Source organism: Myxine glutinosa, chromosome 3 (assembly GCF_964187855.1).
Source record: "Myxine glutinosa chromosome 3, kmMyxGlut1.1, whole genome shotgun sequence".
Taxonomy (NCBI): Eukaryota; Metazoa; Chordata; class Myxini; order Myxiniformes; family Myxinidae; genus Myxine; species Myxine glutinosa.
Genome location: NC_136263.1, coordinates 121,407,512 through 121,429,684, shown reverse-complemented (window position 1 = coordinate 121,429,684; position 22,173 = coordinate 121,407,512). Strand labels below are relative to the sequence as shown.

The 22,173-nt window shown below is 41.6% G+C and overlaps 1 protein-coding gene across 16 annotated transcripts in view; it reads right to left on the bottom strand.

The window, feature by feature from the left end:
• LOC137423244 (CUGBP Elav-like family member 2) overlaps positions 1 to 22,173 on the bottom strand; it is a 219,334-nt gene that overhangs the window by 5,603 nt on the left and 191,558 nt on the right. For 15 of the 16 annotated variants that reach the window (XM_078774507.1, XM_078774514.1, XM_078774510.1 and 12 more), the window contains 6 exons: positions 17,588 to 17,740; positions 17,117 to 17,189; positions 9,804 to 9,938; positions 7,540 to 7,620; positions 6,419 to 6,604; positions 5,079 to 5,222 (listed from right to left, as the gene is read on the bottom strand). In XM_078774507.1, coding sequence (XP_078630633.1) covers positions 5,079 to 5,222; positions 6,419 to 6,604; positions 7,540 to 7,620; positions 9,804 to 9,938; positions 17,117 to 17,189; positions 17,588 to 17,740 — 772 coding nt within the window. The remainder of the gene's footprint in view (positions 1 to 5,078; positions 5,223 to 6,418; positions 6,605 to 7,539; positions 7,621 to 9,803; positions 9,939 to 17,116; positions 17,190 to 17,587; positions 17,741 to 22,173) is intronic. The other variant, XM_078774513.1, reaches the window with a different exon arrangement.

Here is a 22,173-nt window from a genome sequence, read left to right as displayed (position 1 = left end):
AGAGCATTGGGGAATGATGGTACCATCATGGGTATTGTTCATTTGATGCAAGTGACATTTTCATTGTACTTTCTTTAATAGTGTTATTATTGTGTATGTGAGAGTTCTTAATACAATTACTTGTTTTGTTCTACAATTGCATTGGTGTGGTTTTACCATGGTTTATTAGAAAACGCAAAATAACAAATCTTTCTGCCGTGTTCCCGCTCCAGACTCTGAGGTGCACTATAACCGGTGTTTGGAGAGGTAATACGTAATTGTTAATGCAAATGCAAATATATATATATATATATATATATATATATTATATATATATATATATACAGGGTGATTGAAAAGTAACTCCCTATTTTAAAATATTTAGAAATTATTTATTTATTGTAATATTTTTCTCAAATTTTTAGTGTTTGTTCCTTAATGTATGAGAATTTAATGTGTTGGTTTTTTTTCAGATTATTTTTGTTTGAAATTCGGAAGCCCGACAAACATGGCTGGACGTCTTACCCTGCAGGAGCGTGCCCAGCTAGTGGTATGAAGATTGGTCTGATCTCTTTAAAAATATCCTCTGGTCTGATGAAGCGGTATTTCACATCGGTGGGTTTGTGAACCGTCACAACTGCTATTACTGAGCAGGAGAAGATCCTCGTGTTATTTCTGAAAAAACGCAATATCGGCCCAAGGTAACGAACGGTGTGGTGTGGAATGACTTCGGAAAGGATTGTAGGTCCCTTCATTCTTCGCGATACCATGAATGCCAAAAGGTACCTCACCATGCTGCAAGACGAAATCTGGCCAATTATCAGTGCTTCGGAGAATGTTGAAGATTTGATTTTCATGCAAGATGGCGCTCCTCCACATTTTGCTATTGTTGTTCGTGAATGGCTGAATGCCCACTTCCCTGGGAGATGGATGGGTCGTCGTGGTCCGTATGAGTGGCCAGCCAGGAGCCCTGACTCAACACCATGTGACTTTTTTCTTTGGGGTTGGGTAAAAGAGCAAGTCTACTGTACCAAACCAACGACTTTGGAAGAACTTGAAGGGCGAATACGAGAAGTTATGTCTTCCATCCCACAAGAGTTCCTGGTGAAATCAGTTGACGCGGTTCCCGGGCGGCTTGAGAAGCTGGTGGCGAATTCTGGTGCCCATATCGAATTTTAAATAAAACTTCATGCTATACGCTTTCTTCTTATATCCATTTCTTGTAAAAATTATAGTTAAGAAATAAATTATAAGTATTTTAAAATAGGGAGTTACTTTTCAATGACCCTGTATATATATATATATATATATATATATATATATATATATATATATATATATATATATATATATATACAGTGGAACCTTGACTTACGAGTTTAATTCGTTCTGTGACCGAGCTCGTAACTCAATTTGCTCGTTTCTCAAGTTAAATTTCCCCATTAAAATGCATTGAAATGCTATTAATCCGTTCCAGCCCGCCAAAAACCACACCAATTTTTTTTTAAATATACAGTATATATAAAAATATCTCGCGCTTTATATTTCACCTGTATGCAGCATACAAGTTGGCAGGATGGCCTGGACTGGAGGTACGCACACTTGACTCTAAACTGTCCAGCCTGGGTTTGAATCCCGACCCAGCTATAACCTGTCATGGGTGAATCACAGGCAGGGTGATTCATCAATGTGTGTACCGCTAAACTGGGCGCCCCGTTTGCGTCCCATTAGTTGTTGGATGTTAAGGATCTCACCGTGTTTTCCACAAAGAGAAGGCGAGCTATCGCCGGCACTCTGAACAAGTTGTGGCCTGGCATGCTCTTCTCCTCTGCCGTTATATACGTCCTCCTCGGCATCTTTTTCCAGAAGAGCCCTGTCTCGTCACAGTTGAAGATTTGCTGGGGGATGTATCGTTCGGCTTCTATCAGTTCGGCAAAAGTTATAATAAAATCTTCAGCTGCCTTCACATCCGCCTCACCAAGTCGACAACACGCACACCTCGCTCATGTTTTTCGACGATTGCGTGTTTTATATCCAAGCACATCATCCTCTTCTTCTTCTCAGTACTGCCCTTGGCACTCAATTTCTTAGGACCCATGGTTAAAACTAAGAAATTTTCCAAAATAACCAAAATGCGAAAACAAAGCAGCAGCGATATACGGCAGAGATACTTGCACGGCAAGATAACCACGTGACCGGAACCCACCTGGTGGCGGGTAGCGTAAGCTCCAAAATAACCAACATGCGAAAACAAAGCAGCAGCGATATACGGCAGAGATACTTGCACGGCAAGATAACCACGTGACCGGAACCCACCTGGTGGCGGGTAGCGTAAGCTCCAAAATAACCAACATGCGAAAACAAAGCAGCAGCGATATACGGCAGAGATACTTGCACGGCAAGATAACCACGTGACCGGAACCCACCTGGTGGCGGGTGGCGTAAACTCAAAATAACCAAAATGCGAAAACAAAGCAGCAGCGATATACGGCAGAGATACTTGCACGGCAAGATAACCACGTGACTGGAACCCACTTGGTGGCGGGTGGCGTAAACTCAAAATAACCAAAATGCGAAAACAAAGCAGCAGCGATATACGGCAGAGATACTTGCACGGCAAGATAACCACGTGACCGGAACCCACTTGGTGGCGGGTGGCGTAAGCTCGTAACTCAGATCTCGGCTCGCATCTCAAAGCAATAAACCGCCCGAGCGACGGCTCGTATCTCGGAAAACTCGTAAGTTGGTGCACTCGTAAGTCAAGGTTCCACTGTATGTATATATATATATATATATATATATATATATATATATATATATATATATATATATATATATATATATATGTGTGAAAAAGGCACTGCCTGGCTATAATGGTGAGCACCAGCCACGGATTATGTCTCACATGGTGAAAACGCATAATCTGTAAAGAACGAACAGCCTGTCTGCCACCCAGACCATCGTTCCAGCCACTGCAAACAAAAACAAGGGGTGTGGTGCAATCGGCGGGGATTAAAATCAATGACATACAGCACATCGATCGCTGTCACGATCTCCTATGGAGATAAAGTCCGAGACTAAAGTGTCACCTCTTTCCCGGAGGAATTAGCCCGGTCTTTCTGTCAACAGACAGAGATTTGATTCTTTGTTCTTTTGACGTTTGACCAATGTCGCTCAAAGAAACAAATCTCTGAGATCAGGATAGCGCTCGTCACGCTGCATGTCGCCGATTTTTAATCGCTCAACTATGGGTCCAACTATGACTCCAACCCAACCACTTTATCAACCCAACTTGTATGGCCAACTATTAATTAATTGACATTTTATCCTGTCACCTCGTTCTTCCATAAAAAAATTGTTTTCCAATAAAAAAATATTTGTGTCTTCCTCATTCTTCCAAGGTTGTTTAAAAAAGATTGGATTGGGCAAAATATGGCGAAAGCATGTGGTTCAAGTATGTAGACACAGCACCCAACCATAAATACCAGAATGGCACTCGGTAGAGCACAAATCCCTGCCAGGCAAAATTCTTTATGGTTTGTATCCCACTGATAGATAGGCTGGATCTAGATTCGGACCTAAACCAAAATCTAATCGGCTTGTTCTTGTCACTTAAACTCACCTCCAAGTTTAGTCATAACTCGTCCATAACTTTTTGAGATATCCTGCTATGTATAGTTTTTGGCCCCATCTCCCAATAGTGAAGAATCACTTTAAAAATTCTACTAGCCGGATCCGAATCCGGATCTTCACCAAAATCTATACATTTTGTCCTTGTCACATACACAACCTCTCTGCGAAATTTCGGTCGAATCCGTGCACAGCTCTTTGAGATATCATGTTCACAGGCAAGCAAACAAACAAACAGACACACAGGCAAACAGGGGTAAAAACATAAACTCTACCCACCTTCGGTGGCAGAGGTAGACAGGGAATATGATGAATAGGTTACAATAAACATGAGAAAAAGCAGTGGGTTCAGCTTGAACAGGTTAAAGTGAACTTCATGGCAACACAACAAACCTCGCAAGCTGGGATATGTTCACTGTTCAGCCGATTTAATTCTAGAATACCATCAGGACAGCCCGATTCTTCAAATGGGATCCAAGCAAGAATGTTTAAACCTGAGCTAAGTAAACGTTGCACTCTTACCTAATCAGAGAGCATCATCCACTCCAAACCAGTATCCCAAGGGTCACGACTGTTCGACAGCCAGCACTCGTGTATTCGATAGATCAATATAGCTGGTGAAGAATCATTTCAAATAGTCTGTTTACTTTTACTGCTCATTTCCAAACCTCTATCTCCTGACCATACTGACTGGCCACCTGCCCTTTGAAAGCTATGGCAATATTTTCACAAGTCAACGCTACCTTGAGATGAAATTATTACAGCTGAATGTTGGCAAAGCAATTCGATAAGGAAATGAAATTTTCATAGTCCTCCTTCTTTCACGATCAGTCCATCTTAAACAAATATCGATGGCTCATTCTCATTTTCACAGAAATAAATTTCATTAAAGAGTTATGCTTTCGATATGCGATGCCATTTTTCAAAGGCATCCCAAATGCAATTGCTTGGGAAAGTACGCAAAATGTGGTGCCAATATTAAAAGTTATAACACGAGTTTCCCAACAAAGAACGACAACACAGAAGGCCCCCATTAGCCCCATCAAGCCTGAGCAAGGGTGATTTGGTTTGACTTGGCTGGGATGAGAGCTACTGACCTCCAGACTCAGAGCGGGCGCTTTAACCATTACGACACCAAGTCTGGTTGAACTTCGAAGCTTAATTTTAAAAAATATATAAATTCACACCAGTCTTAACATTAATATATCTGAAACATCTGAAGCACGAATACAAATAAACCATTAAGATTAACTTATGCAAATGTTTCCTGCCCTGCAACTAGAAATCAACAGGTTCAACTCAAGTGCAGAATTCCTTCCATGCACATCTTGGCATAGCCATTGGCTCCGCCTTGTAAATGAATCGATTGCCCTTGAATGAGCCATTTACACAAATGGGCAGATCGAGCCACAGAATTTTCCTCCCGACCACAAAATGTTAAATGCTATATCCACCAATCCTGATCTTACCAAAGCATTTGCTGAGATTTGTTTGCTTGTCAATGAACACCTTAGCAGAGATGACACTTCCAAAGGGCATGAACATCTGCATGAGGTCCTGATCTCCAAACTCCTGGGGTAGGTGGTAAATGAACAGGTTCGCTCCCTCGGGCCCTATGGAAGAGGCAGAGTTGTGCACCGCGAATCACGGAGGCACATCTGGGTAAAACGCCAAACCTTCAACTTTCAACCAACTGATCACAAACAAGAAAGTTGCACAACCCCAAAATCAAGTGATTGATTTAAAAAATGCATGGCAATAATAAAGTGCCTTTTGGCCACCAGAAACAAAAAGTCGAAGTGTGTTAATCAGAGGAAGTTTGGCATGTTTGTTTGCTAAGGAAACTGGATCATCGTTTCATGCCACGAGCAAATGCAAGCTCCCATGAAAAACCCCCGACTTCATCAACCACCATGTTTTACCCTCAGCTCAACAAAGCATTCACAACAGACATAATTCGATGTCGACTGGTATGTCTCCGCCCACATCAAGTCTGCTTACTCTAACGTTGACCTAAAAACCTCGACTATTTGACATCGACTTCTAATCTGTGCATATGTATCATGGTACATGTAATTAATTTAGTTCAAATCCCTGCCTCGATAACATTTTTACCCAACATGACCTCTGACCTTTGACCTCTTGATGCTAAAATCTAATCAGTTAATCTTTGCATAATAATATAATACATGTATCAAGTTTGGTCAAATTCCCATCACTGATTCACAAGTTATCGCGGTAACAGGATTTTACCGAACATTAACCTCTGACCTTTACGTCATGACTCGAAAATCTAATCAGTTTATCTTTGCATCATTATACACACCTGTACAAAGTTTGAATTAGATCCCTTCAGCTGTTCTTAAGTTATCGTAGTAAAGGAAACCTATTACGGATGGCCGGACAGACAGAAGGACGGACAGCCCAAAAACACAATGCCTTTGGCGACTTCATCGGCAAAAGCATAAAAATCCAATACTTTCATTCGTAAGATGCCTCACAGGTATGTACGGCTATGCAGTTAAAATACCGAGCATTTCATTAATTTCCTGTTGATTAGGCGTGGGAGAAAAGTAACCAAGCACCAATTTGGAAGTGAAATATTTACTTTAGCACAATAAAGTCCACACTTAAACTGCACTGGGATGTGTAAAAAAGAAATCTTTTTTTTTTAATCTCCTGGTCTGTGCAGCAGTAAATATTAAAACAGCATTACAAGATATAGCCGCAAAATAGAACCTCATCACAAGCTCTCTTGAAACCCTTGGGCATGGAAGAGAGCACGCTCTTGAGGACGCATCATACATACCCTCCTTTTGGCTGCCGGCTGCACCTTGAGCCTGTTGCAGGAGGTTGTGGCTATAAAGACCAGGTAGAGCAGCAGCAGCATATTGTTGAATGCCCGAATAGGCCTGACTCAGCGCATCGACAGCACCGCCACCACCTGAACCATTTGACAACCCAGAACTGCCCAATACTCCATTAAGACCAACCCCTGCAATGACAGTAGAGGAACAAAGGATGGAGAGCACAAGTTTCAAATTCCTCATCAAATGTGTTAACGAGGTCTAAAATATAAAATAGATTTTAAAGTTTGAAATGAGAACTTTTAAATTATCTTCCATTCAATGCAATAACATCATCAACTGCACAACTATCCCCCCCCCCCCCCACCCCCCTCGCACACACACTAACCCTCCCTTCCCCCCTCCCAGGTATCAACAGGACATCAGGTTCACCAGCAACCTCTTCTAAGTGAAACTGCCTAAATCCCAAGTAACAGCTCACCACCATTCATATATTTATTCCTCTCTTTTCCCACCTGTAGAACCACCTTCCACACTCTCTTCAATCTCATTCTTCCCTCCGGGTCTTCAAAACAGCTATTCACCACCATTCAAAACCATGATCTTTCCGACACACGTTACGTCATCACCACCCCTCCCAAAATTTTTCTTATGTATCCATCTTGTCCACCCCTTGCGTTCTCCCCTCACACTCATCGTTACCTGCATCCCTCGTTTGTCTGTCTCTGTCTACCTTCTCCCTCTGCCCTGCTGTTGGTGTTTCCCCTTTCTCCTGCGGTTCCCTTTGCTATTTGTGGCTCAATCTCGTCTGTGTCTTAAATCTTCCACGAGCCTAGACCAAGGATATAAAAAAAATACCGTAATCATTTCAGTAGCTTGCATTCAAGAAAGAGCAGCTAAGTTGGGAAGTTTATAATTAGCTGTTTTTAAAAATCAAATTAAGCTCTATAAATAATAATAATAATAATAATAAGAAGAAGAAGAAGAAGAGGAAGAAGAAGAAGCGGAGGAAGAAGAGGTTTACAGCTTTAGGACACGACGCCCAAAAATACTACATTAATTAAATGAAGGACTCCTTTTATTCATTAAAATATCCCCGACTAAGGACTCGCTTAAAGCTCACCTGCTAGAGCACTGACTCCGCCCAGGTTGCCGAGAGAGCCCAAGGAGCCCATGGCTGAGCTGGATGAGCCAGACGAACCTCCTGAAGAGCACAAAATGATTGCAACAAAATAATTAGCAGGGTTTAAACATTTTTTTTTGTATTTACCAGATTCACTTTAAGCAGTGAAGCCGCTTCAATATCTAGCTCTGTCCTTTCCATCCGTCCAACAAAAATGAAGAAGAAGAGCCTTTCCAATTATAAAGGGTGTAATTCGAGAGGGTTCTAAAGGGTAATTCTAACGGGTTCTAAAATTTTCAGCATCTGGAAGTCATGTAACTTGCATGGATTGCACACATTCTGCAAAACTGCACAACTTCCTTCGGACACGGGTACGATTTGTTTTGACATATTGACATCACGTTGTAAACCTGATCATATTTTTAACAAGCATATCAAAATAAGTTCATATTAGCCACAACAAACATTAAAGACCAAGTACATCAAGGAGTACCTCAATTGCTCAATTGATTTGCACTATCAATCTGTTCCATCACAGCTGGAACATTCCTTGTGCCCTAAACTAGGCTCTACAAGCTCCAAAGTAAAACCATAGCTGGTGCTGTACTCACTCATCTGCAGCACAGGCATCTTTGCAGTCATATGGAAGGACAGTTGAACATGGTATGCATCATCATGTTTACCTCCAAATATAGTCTCATATATGATGGACAAAACAAAAATTTTGGTGAGTCACTTTAAAGCAGAATTGTTCTGCAGCCAACATGGGAGATTCAAATAATATATTTTCAGATCATGTCTTTCCAACTGTTTGTTATATAGGACGTTAGGAAGCATCATACGGTATCACTTATTTGCGTCCAAATTTCTGCCTGAATATAAACTGTCAGATTGGTGCTTGATGAGCATGGTGTCGTTAGAATGAATATTCCATCCCACAGATGGGCGTTAAGCTTGGGGCCTATCTGTTATCATTAGCTGGTGGATATTAAGGATACCATGGTGTCTTTCGACAAAGAGTCGGCAACATATCACCAGAATGAATGAATGAATGAATGATCGTTTTCAGGCAATTTTCCCCGCTGGAGCGGATGTTAGCCTTGCGGGCCCCATGACAATCATGGTTCCCTGTTTGAGGCAATGTTTTATGGTCGGATGCCCTTCCTGACGCCAACCCTTAGTCCTCGCAGGGATACAATTCTGGTTCAAGGGATCACCAGCATCCTGGTTCAATTAAAGATTCCTACCTTAACCGACAGGGACATCAGCAGCACACCCAGCAATGATAAACCAGTAGCGAGGTACTGCACATGAACGAATGAATCGTTTACATTTTACAAGAAACCCAATGATGTCATATACCACAAATTTTTGTCCCTGGCCCCTCCGACAATGTCAGGGAACAATAAAACAAGCTCCCTTCGACCTATCATCTATCTGTCCATGTATTTTGGTGTACACAATATTTCAAAAAACCTTTCAACATTTAGCTTTCATATTGCAGATGCCATATTCCTTATGACATTATCTTAACCTGAATAGATCACAACGGCGATTGGCTGAATTCTGTTGCCATGGCAACCATCTCGGGAAGTTGGCTTGTGTACGTGATATTTTAAAAAAACCTTCAAGATTTAGCTTTCATATTACACATATCTATTCCTCATACCATCCAAAAGGCGGGGGAACTCGAGTATCAGCTCTTGTGTCCTTTGCTTCATTGCTGAATGTAAAATTAATTGACAATGTAGAGACCCAATTTTGAAATTTTGCTTATTCTCCTTTATTCATTGCCTTTCCTACATACGAAATATAGAACTTAAATGATGTTGATTGCATGAGTGTGTACACATACACATCCAATATAATATAATATACATCCATACATACATACATACACACATCACTTCATATAACAGTTAACGTTATTCAGCATTATCCAAAATGTAGCAAATACAGTAATAAAACTGCATTGGATGTGCATTTCTGGTTGAATATTTGCAGGGGAATTTCTCAGAAATTAGATCTGGAAAGAGACAAAACGAAATAATATTTTCTGCCTGCATGTGTCCATGCTGTTCAATAGTTTGTACAGCGTGGACACGTACAAATGGAAAATAATGAGGCCTTAAATCACATGGGTGATACAGAAGTGCTCAACTGGGCTAACATCAGATGTCATCTACAGACTGACAACGCCCAACACTGGCATGGGATGTAATGTGAATTGGATACTTGAGAGTGATAACCTTTCGAAGTCTTACCAGAGCTTCCGAGTGAACCAAGGCTGCCAGAAACACCGCCGAGGGAGGAATTCCCAACGGACGCGGAGGGGGACGATTGCGCCGAAGCTGCAGCAGCCAGTGTCAGCAGATTCTGCAGCTGCATTGCATTCAAGCCTGATGATGTGCACGGTACATACATTTGGCTAAGTGCACAATGGCAATGTTGGACAAATATTGCTAGACAATACAAATAAACACGTTTACATGCAAGAAAACCGAGCATGCCTTTTGTATTGCAAAAGCAATCAATCATTTTGGACATAAGATCTTATTCACTTAACTTTAAAATCTAAACAATGAAGCAAAACCACTGAGAGTACAAGTGTTAAAGCAAATATCTTTCATTCCAGCACAAGGTACAGCGAACAAAGTTGCCGTTTACTTGTTCTATGTTCTAGTGTTTTTCTCTTTTACCTCGGCCACCAAAGATGGACGGAGGTTATGTTTTCCCTGTCTGTCTGTTTGTCTCTATCTGTGAGCAGGATATTTCAAAAAAGTTATGGACGGATTCAGACAAAACTAGGTGGACAGGTTGGGTGTGTGACAAGGACAAATTGATTAGATTTTGGTGAAGTTGAGGATCATGGGTAGTCATTCAGTATTGTTGCCAAATTTCAGCTTCCTAGCTCAAATGATGGCTGAGATATCGCTTGGACACACAAAAAAGAAAACAAACCAAACGGAGTGAAAACTGAGTAACGCCCTTTCGGTGCGTGAAGGCCTTTGGAGCCCGGCGATGACGTCATGCAGCACCTGAAGATGGAATAAGTAGGGGCGGTGTACAATAAGTAAACGAGTGCTTTAAAACTGTGAGCAGTAATGCCGAGGCTCAAGCCGCCCCACTTTCATCGGACACATGACACATGATGTCATTGGTATCAAACTTGTTTTCTCCATGGGTAGTCAAACACATATTTAAAGTTTTCTATTGATTTGATAAGGTTTATTTTTTATACAATATGGCTGCCAGACCACATGACCCGATGAAGTTGTAATTTTCAAGTTGTATTCCCCACGGGGAGTCAATCATATGGAGTAAGTCTCCGATTTACTTCAATGAAACATCGTTAACACATTTTGGGACAATAGTCTATTTAATTAAGTCAGGCTAGTCTGATATAAAGTCTTTTTTAAAATTTCAAGTACCTTTTACTGTTGTGCGCCTTATGAAATTTTTTAATACAGTAGCGCGTCACCTGCTAATGCAGACTCTCCTAGCCTCATGTGTTTTGCCCTGTAGTGAAGTGCATTTGAGTGTGTACTTAAGTATGTCTCATATGTACTTAAGTGAAAGCCAAGTTAAGTTAGGGTAACCAAATATTTTTCAATGGCAACACGCGCCCCCCTCCACCCCTCTCATTTTAACTATGTATACGGAAAAGTTGTATCCAAATAATGTCCTTTCGTATAATGTCAGTTTTTAGGAAAGAATCCAAGACACAAGTTGGTGACTTGCTGCAGATGAAGTTTCACATCCATTGGTTGAACAGTTGGAGAGAAGCAGCTTTTTAAAGGCAAAAAATGGCTGCCAGATCACATGACCACCGATATATGAAAAAATTCCAAGCTGTATTCCCCATGGCCATTCGATTATATATATGAAGTTTTGCTTCGATCACTTAAACGGTTTAAGAGAAGGATTCTTTTTAAGGTTTTCGTTCAATCCAATACTAATAAAGACTGCCAGATCACATGACCTATGACGTTTTAATTATGACCCTTGTATTCCCATGGGTAGTCAATAATATACTTAAATTTTCAGATACATTGTTTCAGCAGTTTGAGAGAAGATGTTTTTTTTAAAGGTTTTAGCTCAAATTCAACATGGCTGCTAGGTCATGTGAACTATGATGATCTTAATTGCAAAGGGTAATTAATTGTAAAGGGTTCTAAATGGTTCTAAAGGGTAATTATAATGGGTTTTGTTTGTTTCTAGGCGAATAATATTTAAAATGCCAAACTGGACCGCTTCCTTCAGACATGGGGCAATGTTATGTTGTTGAGCAGTTTCAGGGATGTCCAAACCTTTTCCTTTCATTCAATATGGCTGTCATACCACGTTACTTATGACCTCACAGTTATCAATAAAAAAAGAATCCTCCATGGGTAGTCAATCTGCAGGGTAGTCACTCCTATGTTGAAAGTTTTGCATCGATTAAATAAACAGTTGGTTCTGAACCAGCAAATTGGTTCACCGGCTTAACGTCCATCAACTAATGCTGGCAGATGGGGTGCCCAGTGTAACATCCATCCAAGGGACGGCACACACATTCATGCACCACCCTGCGTGTGAAACACCAGGAAGACAGTTCATAGCTGGGGTAAGATTCAAACCCAAGCTAGACAGCTCTGAAGTCACTGTGCAAACTTTTAGACTATCGTGGCAGCCCACAATGGCAATAATCTTATCTAATTGCTCCATTGAATTTGCAAAACTATCATCTACCATATAAAACACATGCCAGTTTGTGTGTTTGTACTGACGTCTGTCAACCTGCATGAAACCAATTTGAGTCGGGTTTTATAAGCCAATCTTTTAACATGAATGTTTGTTCACTAAGGTCTATTTTTTGAGGTTAGAACAAACTCGAAAAACATTTTCCATAAAAGAGTAATTATGTCTCATCTATTGGAATCGTAGGCAGTGGCTTGCAAACCGAGCCTCAAGGGCAGTGTACAGAATCGTTTTTTAAAAATAGCAATAAAGGCACAGTGAGGTGAAATTCACTGCACGTGATGTGCAATGCGCGCAGAGTAAAACGAGTGTTCATTTACGTCTGCATGATGTTCAAACTTCATGATGCCTGATAAATAAAAAAGATATGAGCACACCTGAAACTAGGCCGAGGCTGCAGACTTTGGCATGCTCACGGGGTTGCACCATCAAATAAATTGTGCCAACCAGTCATTTTTTATGGGCTTTTATATGAGTAAACTAATATATTCCCTTAAATAGCATGAGAAAGTTGCTTGGATAATCAATTATTCACACCTCTAAATATCACCTTTTAAATACAATTAATGTTTATAAAATCTTTTTCATGTTGGAAAAAAAAAAGAAGATTAAAAAATATATAAAGTAGGTCTTTCAAACTCCCAGAGGCAATGAAAGTCTGTGGTAGATTTGGATAAAATGTGAAAAGGAGGAAAAAATATTTCATGCTTGCAATAAGCACCAGCAAGTTAGAGCACGTGCTAGTCAATAGAGACAAACAGGCTTCCAACAAATATTTAGGGGAAATTATTGGGTATCATAAAATGAAAACAGATGCAAAAATGGGAAAGAAAGACAAAAAAAAGGAAGCATGTAGCATCCTGTGAAGTGTACGGCGGCAAGGGAGGTTGGGCCCACTGATAGTGTACCGGGGCGTTCAGGTGTCTGGTAAAAAGGTGATCATGTGTCTGGGGTTTGCATGTGGCCAGGTTATGGAGTGAGGCCTTCTCTTTTCAGTTGACATTTGCTTCCACTGCAATAGGGATGTATTGAGGATGGTTGTGGACCATATTCGTTGAGGTGGTGTGGCAGCACATGGCCCGCACTGAGACCAGCTGTCACAAACTTCACATTTGCAGAGACGTGCAAGAGACATTTCGTACTGAACTTTGGGTATACCCTTCTGTTGTATTCGAGTCGAGTTCAAGCCGACAAACCCTCATTTGTGGAGGACTTATGGTCACTGACACCACATGATAAAGATGTACCAGCACAGGCACCTACCCAATAAGTTTTGAATGGTGATGCCTTACTTTATAGAGTGCTGTGGAAAAAAGGCCAGACCTGTGAAGTGATATGTGAGAACTACGCCGCTTACGTTCGTAATCGTTATCAATCGGCCATCATCGTGTTTGATGGCTACTCAAACGGGCCTTCAACAAGACAAATCAACTCGCATTAAATGGTCAAAGCACTTCGATAGTCCAGAAGTTCATTTTCCAAGCAGCATGCAGTGTACTCTGAAGAGAATAATTTCTCGCAAATGTCAAAAACAAGCAACAGTTCATCTATCAACTTGCAAAGACTCTTCAGAATGAAGGCCACAATGTCATCCATTCCAAGGGTGATGCAGGTTTATCACTGATGCAGACCGTGATGATCAAAGCAGCAGATTAAAAGCAAGCCACCTAGGTGAGAGATGATACAGGTCTGTTTGTTATTGTCCTCCATCACACACCTCTTAATTCAACGGCGAACATCTTCTTTCATCCAGAATCTAAGCTGAACTCAAAGCAGACAGCAAAATGCTGGAACATTCACAAAGCAAAAATTATCCCTTAAAGAGGATGTATGTGACCATTTTCTCTGTCTATACCCTTCTTGATCCTGGCGTTGGCTTAGCGGCTAGGGTGCTGGCTTGGGATCCTAGGATCCTGAGTTTGAATCCTGGTCGATCGTTGAATTAATGCCAGGGGGGTTGACTCAGCCCGTCATCCTTCGGAGGTCGGCAAATTGAGTACCAGCTTGCTGGGATGAATGAGCCATTCGGGTATCCTGCGTCAGAGTGGCAACCTGTCCAGGATTGTGCCCAATAGACAAGGAAACTGCTTCGGCAGCCCTATACATCGTCACAGTGTAAAAAGGAATGGTCATCATGATCACACCCTTCTTGGGTGCAACATGATGTCAAGGGTCTTCAGCATAAGAAGCTAGATGCATTGAAGAAAATATCATATCTGACGACTCCTTCCTTGTGCAAGCCAATATCTTCAACAAGGGCAGTGCAAACCGTGACAATATAGTCCAGGCTGGAGACGAAGCCCTGATTATAGTATGGGCTGGGGAGAAACCCTGATCCATACAGTACAGGCTGGAGAAGAAAACCTGATCTACAACAGTGCTCTGGTGAATCACTCGACTAGCTGCACATGACTCGATACCGATACCTCATAAGGTTGGCTCAAGCACAACTGAAGTTAATACACAAACTCTGCCTCCAACATACAGAGCATCAAAATGTCATAGTATGCACGTATACCCTCATGTCCAAATATGGAGAGGGAGGAACCGACTTTCAGAAATGTGGGACGGGGAAATTTAGAATGAAAAACTGATCATATGTATGGCTGATAGGTCCCCAGCCCCTGAACATCTTCTGTATGCTATACACTGCAACTGCAATACTCTGTGCACTACCATGTCATGTTCATGCTGAAAGTACGGTCTCAAATGCACCCTTTCATGTGGGGATTGTAAAAGTAGATGCAGTAACGGACCTTACACTGAGCTTCAAGACGAGCAACTCATACAATTGTGAATTATACCAGTCATTTGATTTTTGTCTCACCTAATCACCAGTGCTTGGTATCATGCTAGTGTGCAGAACAATAAAAATAGTGTTTACATGGCAGCCATATTGGATTGGTGCAACGAAGGGGTTATCGTCATGCAAATTAGCTGTCTGTTAAATTTGTAATGCGTTAAATATAGGTTGACTGCTTATGTCATGTGAAACATTTTATTATGGTCAAGGTTATATGACAATATAGGTGAAACAATCTTCAGAGAACTACACAGATGTCTCCATTATATTCTCATGAGCAAAAACCCATGTTTAGCACTTTAAATAATCTGGAAATTCTCTCTATATACCAAGTTATGGCCAATGACAGTATTTGCTCATTTGTACGGTGGCCATTTTGAATTATGCAAATTAAGACAAGTTCTACCAATGGGATCTTTTTTGGAACTTTTTGGTATTCCTAACAATTATTTGGACTAAAAAAAATGGCTTTGAAAACTGCTAATTTGTGGTGGGTCAAATCATATTTTGACTGCACCAATAACAAAATCATTTTCACTAGCCATGCTGTTTCATAAAAAATCTAAAGTCAAACCTCAAGCAGCCATTTTTTCTCGAATAAAATTGAATGTTAAAGATGGCTGCAAATATATGGGCTACCAATAGAATCCAGAATAGTATTTTTGCGAAGAAAGTTGTAAATTGAATACAGATAAAAATTCCCCTCAAGATATGTGAAAGTAGGATTCAAGATTTGATGGCAAGGTTTTTTTTTTATAACTGGTATAATTCACAATTGTACCACCTCAGATCATTCCTAAAGCAAAAGCATGATCTTTTCTACCATCAACTACCCCCCACCCCCCACTCCTTCATGAGAGTTTTCTTCTGTATCCATCTCGTCCAACCATCTTTCCCTGCCACCCCATTCCTCCACACACCCATTGCTTGTCCAAGTCTCCCTCTATCTTGTCCTATAACTCCACCGTCGGTGCCCCCACCCTCTGCTGATATGCCTTGATCCGAGTGTACTAGCTTTCCCACGAGCCTTGATTACGTATACAAAAAAGTACCTTAACATACATACGAGATAGAGGCTCTTTCAAGAGCCAGAATTGGCATACAGCAAGATTCGTGACTTGAAGCCTCTCTTGTCGATTTCTGGTTGCAGGGAAGCCTGCTTTGTGATTTTCGCTGTACTCTGCTCTGGCTTATCGGGGTGTGGCTCTCAATGCAGCAAGGCTGGAAGCCGAAGTGCATGCAAGTTCAACTCTTATTTTCTGCATTACGTTCTTTGTACAGAGTGGCGCGAAATCGGCCTTTTCAGCAAATAATGGACACATTATTATAAATGACTACTTAGAGCTACAACAGTTGAAGCAGCACCACAATCGTTGACAATAAATGAACACGAGACCAAGCTGTGTCTGCAGGGCTGCAGGACTTAGCACAAGAGAACAAGCCATGCCTGCAAGGCCACAGGAATTAGCACTAAAAGCAAGCAGCCTGTCTTGTTTGTGGCATTAAGGGAGAAAAAAGAAGAAATAAATAGTTTATAATGTAAACAGGATCCAACACAAGGGCAGAATGTACACAGTGGGTCATCCAAAAACACTAATCCCTTTTATTCTCCAAGTCGTTGCATTGCGTGTGCATGCACACTGCATTCCAAAAGCGATAACAGCAGCATATGCCAACATTCTAAGGAACCTCATACGACATGATTTCACAAGAATATCTAAAGATCGAAGGGCACCAAACATAGATTACATCAGCTTCCTTGGGCGTTGTGGTGATGGCATGCGAGTGGGGCGGCATCCTCACCTCAAAGCCTTGCATCATGATCATGGAACATTGTGAGCAACCACCGAAAGGCATGCAACAGCCCAATAGCACAAAATAATAAAGTAGATAGGAGATATTTAGCAAAAAGAAAAGAAAAATAAATTGACAGACTGGTGTGCACAGACGAGAAAACAATAAAAATGACGACAGGGTTCAGTGTTTGAAAGCAAATAAATCTCTCGATTGAAATCCTCATAAAGGCCACCTCACCTGCCATCTGCTGGAGGCTGTTGAATGCACCCAGGTTCCCAGTGAGTGCTGCTTGCAGTAGCTGCAAATAAAGCTGGACATTTCAACGGCACAAACACGCACGGAAGAAACGAAACGTCAGGCCCGGCTGAGGACATCACACCAACAAGACACACAAAAGAAACAAGCCACGTCAGTAGCTGGCACAAGGCGGTGGACATGTCACATGCGAGGCAGTAAAGCCTCCATGCCTGCCATGACATTTTAAAATAATAAAGATACCGGTAAAGAAAAGCTACTAACATTGATTCTAAGGATCCTGGTGAATATGCAAGGGGTCATAACCGCAATCCGAGTCTGCCGTAAATCCTACTGGTTTTTAATAAAGCAGCTCTGGTCCCCAGAAAGGCCAAGCATCAAGACAAATAATATAATAAACCCCTCAATAAAAAAGGCAGGGCGCCACGCGCACTATGGCACGCACGTACGTACTGCCAGGTACTGTGGGCCCAGTGTGTTCATGCTGGCCAAGCTGCCCCAGGCATTCAGCTGCTGCATCTGCTGGGCGATCTGTTGCTGCAGTCGACGGTTCTCCTTGTCTTTAAGCGTGTCAGCAAATTTTACCACGAGTGGTGCCGAGCAGCTCTGTCAAAAAAGAAAAAAGAAAATAAGTGGGGGTGGGGAGGGGGAAGAAAAGGAACAAGGACCAGGCTCGGTAGAGTAACCATATGCATTGTGTATTGCATGCGCACGTTGCCACGCAGGTAAAGTCACAAATTACTCATTTACAAAAAGCACAAAAATCGGTGCATTCGACAAATTTGCACATCACGGAACAACGGAACATCTGTGCTCCATTTAAGCCAAATGGGACAGAATTTTTTTTGCCAAACATTTAGCTCCAGCAAAGCAGGCCTCAATTGCATACATTTGTCAGAAACCATATTTATAAAGGTCTTTTTGCTTGAAGTGCCCATTGCACACCGAACAGATGTCAGAATTTGCTTCAAATGCTTAAGCTTTTCACCAATACAATTATTTTAGCCACCGAAAAGTGCACATCAAATGTTGACATTTTTCACACTCGTGCTCTAATGTAGATACCGAATTAAGAATTGCATTTTTACAGCCTCCACACCTCCCTCCACCCCTTGTTCCTCCGCCCCACGAACTACATCCACAAAATGGATATAGCCTCCATGAAAGAAGTCACATTACAATATCTCAGATGTTGTGCACACTTAATTCTCCGTTATCTCAACAATGCGTATTGCGTAAGCAAGCACATCATTGAACCCATGGGTTTTTTGCTTGTATAGGGTGGTCAATGTATCTCATTACCTCCCGCTAGCAAAAATCATTCCGCATTGTTGCTTTACAGGTAAGCAATTATAACTGACATGAGCAAGTACATTTTTTTTTTTTTTTTGTATACAAGATCGAGGCTCGTGAAAGAGCGAAACACATTGTGGAACAGCATGAGGTGGTAGGTACGTGCAATCACGAGAGGCCACGACACAAACAATTTTGTTTCCGTCAGTTATGTGCAGGAGTTTGTTGGTTTATGTTGCAAATAAAAATGGCAAAACAGGTTGCAACAATATCCATAATCGATCAAAAAAAATCTCAAGAGGTTAAAGATATATATAATGTAATATAACATTATATACATGTGTAATCGGAGTCCCAAGGTTTATGGACCACTCTGTGTGCTTTTAATGTGTGCCCCAATGCAAAATCACAATTTTTTTCTACACAACTCCACTTCGTTCCTTCGAAGTAAGCAATTTCTTCAAAACATCGAATTGGGTGTGATACTCATTGGAACATTGACGCTCAAGCAATTCTTCAAGCTGACACTCAAAGGCACATTCTAAACAAATGGCATTTGAAGTCAACATTATAAAATGAAAGTAGCGAAGACAGCTGGGATAAGGGGATGCTGATGTGAGGTGTGGACAAGGTGTTGGGGGAGTGAAGGTTGTGAGACAAGAGAAGTGCTACATAGTGAAGAAGAACACAGCACTACATAGTAGAAAAGAAAAAAGAAAAGAAAAAGGAAGTGCTACATAGTGCTGCAACTCATCCAGCTGCTCAGAATGTACACTTTAAAGGCTTCACAGCTCTAGTTTTGTATACTACGGGCTCCATACACAAGATAAGGTCGTGCCATTTTTCCATGCAGTGGGCTGGCATTCAATTGCTGCTCGATAGATACAGTCACCAGACCACCAAAGCGGCATCAAAAGCTGCCATTTTACCAAGCCTCTGGGCCACGCAACAAGAGAGGAGAGGTCATTGAGCAGCGAGAGGGGGAAACCAAATCAGAGAGGGGCAAGCGCCTTCATCACACGTCAGGCATGCTTTCTGCTGTGCTACGAACAGCTTCAAAGAGAAATGAAAAAAAAATCTCAACACAAGCAGTATCAAACTCCATTTTGGGCAGACTGGGACATTTTGAGCAGACATGTGGGCATATTGACAACAGCTAAATGATAAATAAAAAAATCGCCGTGAGCAAATTTTGCAACTCTATGCCAACAGATATTAAAACACTTCAAAGGAACTTTTTCCCCAACGCAATATGAAAGTAGGTGCGAGTAACGGGCAAGAGAACCCTTCATAAAATAATAATTAATGTCAAAATAATTCCAAGCAGTCAAACTAGAAGAAAAAGCAAACCAACTTCCCTGCACTTCAGCCACAAGTATAATCAAATTACTCCTCAAACACCCTATCTGACCTACGGTGTTAGGCAGTTTGAACAGTCATCTGTTCGGTCAGTCCCTACAGTCGTGGGGAAGTGGGGGTGGTATTTGCATAACATTACATGGCGGAGGTAGTGAAATTGCACTCTTCCCTTCAGGGCTTCAAAGGCAAGCAGTGCACCACCATCGCTACCTTGCAATATTTGCATCCCCATTAGCTCTACCTCATAGGTTTCCTTATCTCCCTCTTCTTTTGTTGTTCGCTCATTTCCTTGCTTGTTGTATCAAACTGCGGCCTAACTGTGCCACTGCAATGCCTTCATACTGTCAAGTCCTCTTACACGAGCCTCAATTCTGTATAAAAATGGGCAAACTGTCTGCCACAATTAAATGAAATTTATTCTGAAACTAAGTGCACAGAAATTGTCAGGAAAAAAAAGCTGGCACTTAACCTTATTCAGGCTGGAAGGAGGGATGTGGGAGGGGTGGAAGAGGAGGGGGGTGGGGGGGGGGGGGGGGGGTAGGAGGGGTAATTTCTAAATTTCTCCATAACACCCATGGATTGCCAAAATACTGTATCACGACGTTTTTCTTTGGAGTCCTGGGCATATTTTGATTCCAAATTTATGCAAAGACCTTGAAAACATGCACAAAACTAGAACGGCACTTGGTAGAGCGCATACCTCCACCAGGCTGAGCCGTTTACGTTTTGTATCCGTAACCTGAGCCAAAAATGATCGGGTTGGTATTTTCACCTGCACAACTCATCAACGAAGTTTCATCCGAATCCGTCCGTAACTTTTTTGAGATATCGTGTTGTCTATCATTTTGAGCCCCACCACTCAATGTGAAGAATCAGCCAAGAAATTAGAGTATCTGGATCCGAATCCATATATTCACCAAATTGAATCAATTAGTCCTTGTCACACACCCAACCTCTCCACAAAATTTTGTCATAATACATCCACAATTTTTGGAAATATCCTGCTCACAGACAGACAGAAGTGAAAACATGTTACTTTCGGTGACAGAGGTAATTCACGTATTTGCTCAATGAACAATTACATAATAAATAAAAAACTAGACATTCTTTAACATATGCAATGATATAGGCAGGCATATTGTTAATAAGATTGACTATTTACGCACTTAATTTGTGACAATCGGACGTTCCATCTCTGCAAAAAATGACCACCCTCACCATCCCCCAATCACTCATTTTCCCTCTCTCCCCTCTCTTCTCCTCCTTCTCCTTCTCCTCCCTCTTTTCCTCCTTCCTTCTCCCCCCCTTTCCCTTCCTTCTTCCCCCCCCCTCCTCCCGTCTCTCCTCCATTCTCCCCTCTCCCCTTCATTCTCCCACCACCACCCCCCCCCCCCCCTCCAGTGTCGAAACATACTTCGAAAAAGCTCAGCCTCAATATGGTTAAATGGATACATTACACATGTTATAGAGGAGAAACTTGCATGCTATACATAGTGAAAGCTCTATGTAAGAATCTGACTGATTGATCGATAAAAAAATTAATTCACACCCCATTGCCTCAATTCAGCATCTACAGAAAATGTCTACATATTATATGGCTATGACAGTCCCCATTGGTCTTTAGGTGAAGACAAATCTATATATTGGATATACATGTGCAAGGAAGGATGGAGGGAGGTTGGGGAGGAGTGGGGGGAGGAGCTTGGCAGAGGGGGGAAGTGGGATGAGTGGAGAATGGGAATCATACGATTATATGTATATGCTTTATTTGATCAAACAAAAAGGGTGGAAAACTTAAAATATTATCAGGGCACCAGAATAGAGGAAGCTTTATCAATAAACTCAAATAACCACCATATGGAATACACAACAGGTGAACACGTGCTTTCAAGCAGTCACCGCAGTGGGTGGAGCAAGTGATCAAAATTGGTTTCAAATGGTTGCTCATAAAACAAGACGTACGCGGCACACAATGCCATGGAGAACGACAATAGCACAAGCCAGCATTTTATGCAGTTTGTTCAATTGCCTAAGGCAATTTAGGCATCAGTTTGACGTAATAGTAATAGCAAGTAGTAATTGTTGTCTTATGAGGCATGCAGATCATCAGGTTTCTCTCCAAAACTACACAAACCATGGCAATGATCTCTTCAGTGGTGAGATAGATTGGAAAACAAGTGAACGACTGCCCAAGATCTTGTACGATCACGCAGAATGAGGGGCACATTCAAACCCCAGTGTTAAATGATCACGATTCGCTCCCAGTCACAGAACGTTTGTCAAACTGGGCTGCACCGGTAAAGAATGGCAGGTCATTGTCAGCCTGTCATTCTTTCAGTGGATAGCAATTCTACCAATCTGCAATTGCAGCGTCTGATGGGGCGAGA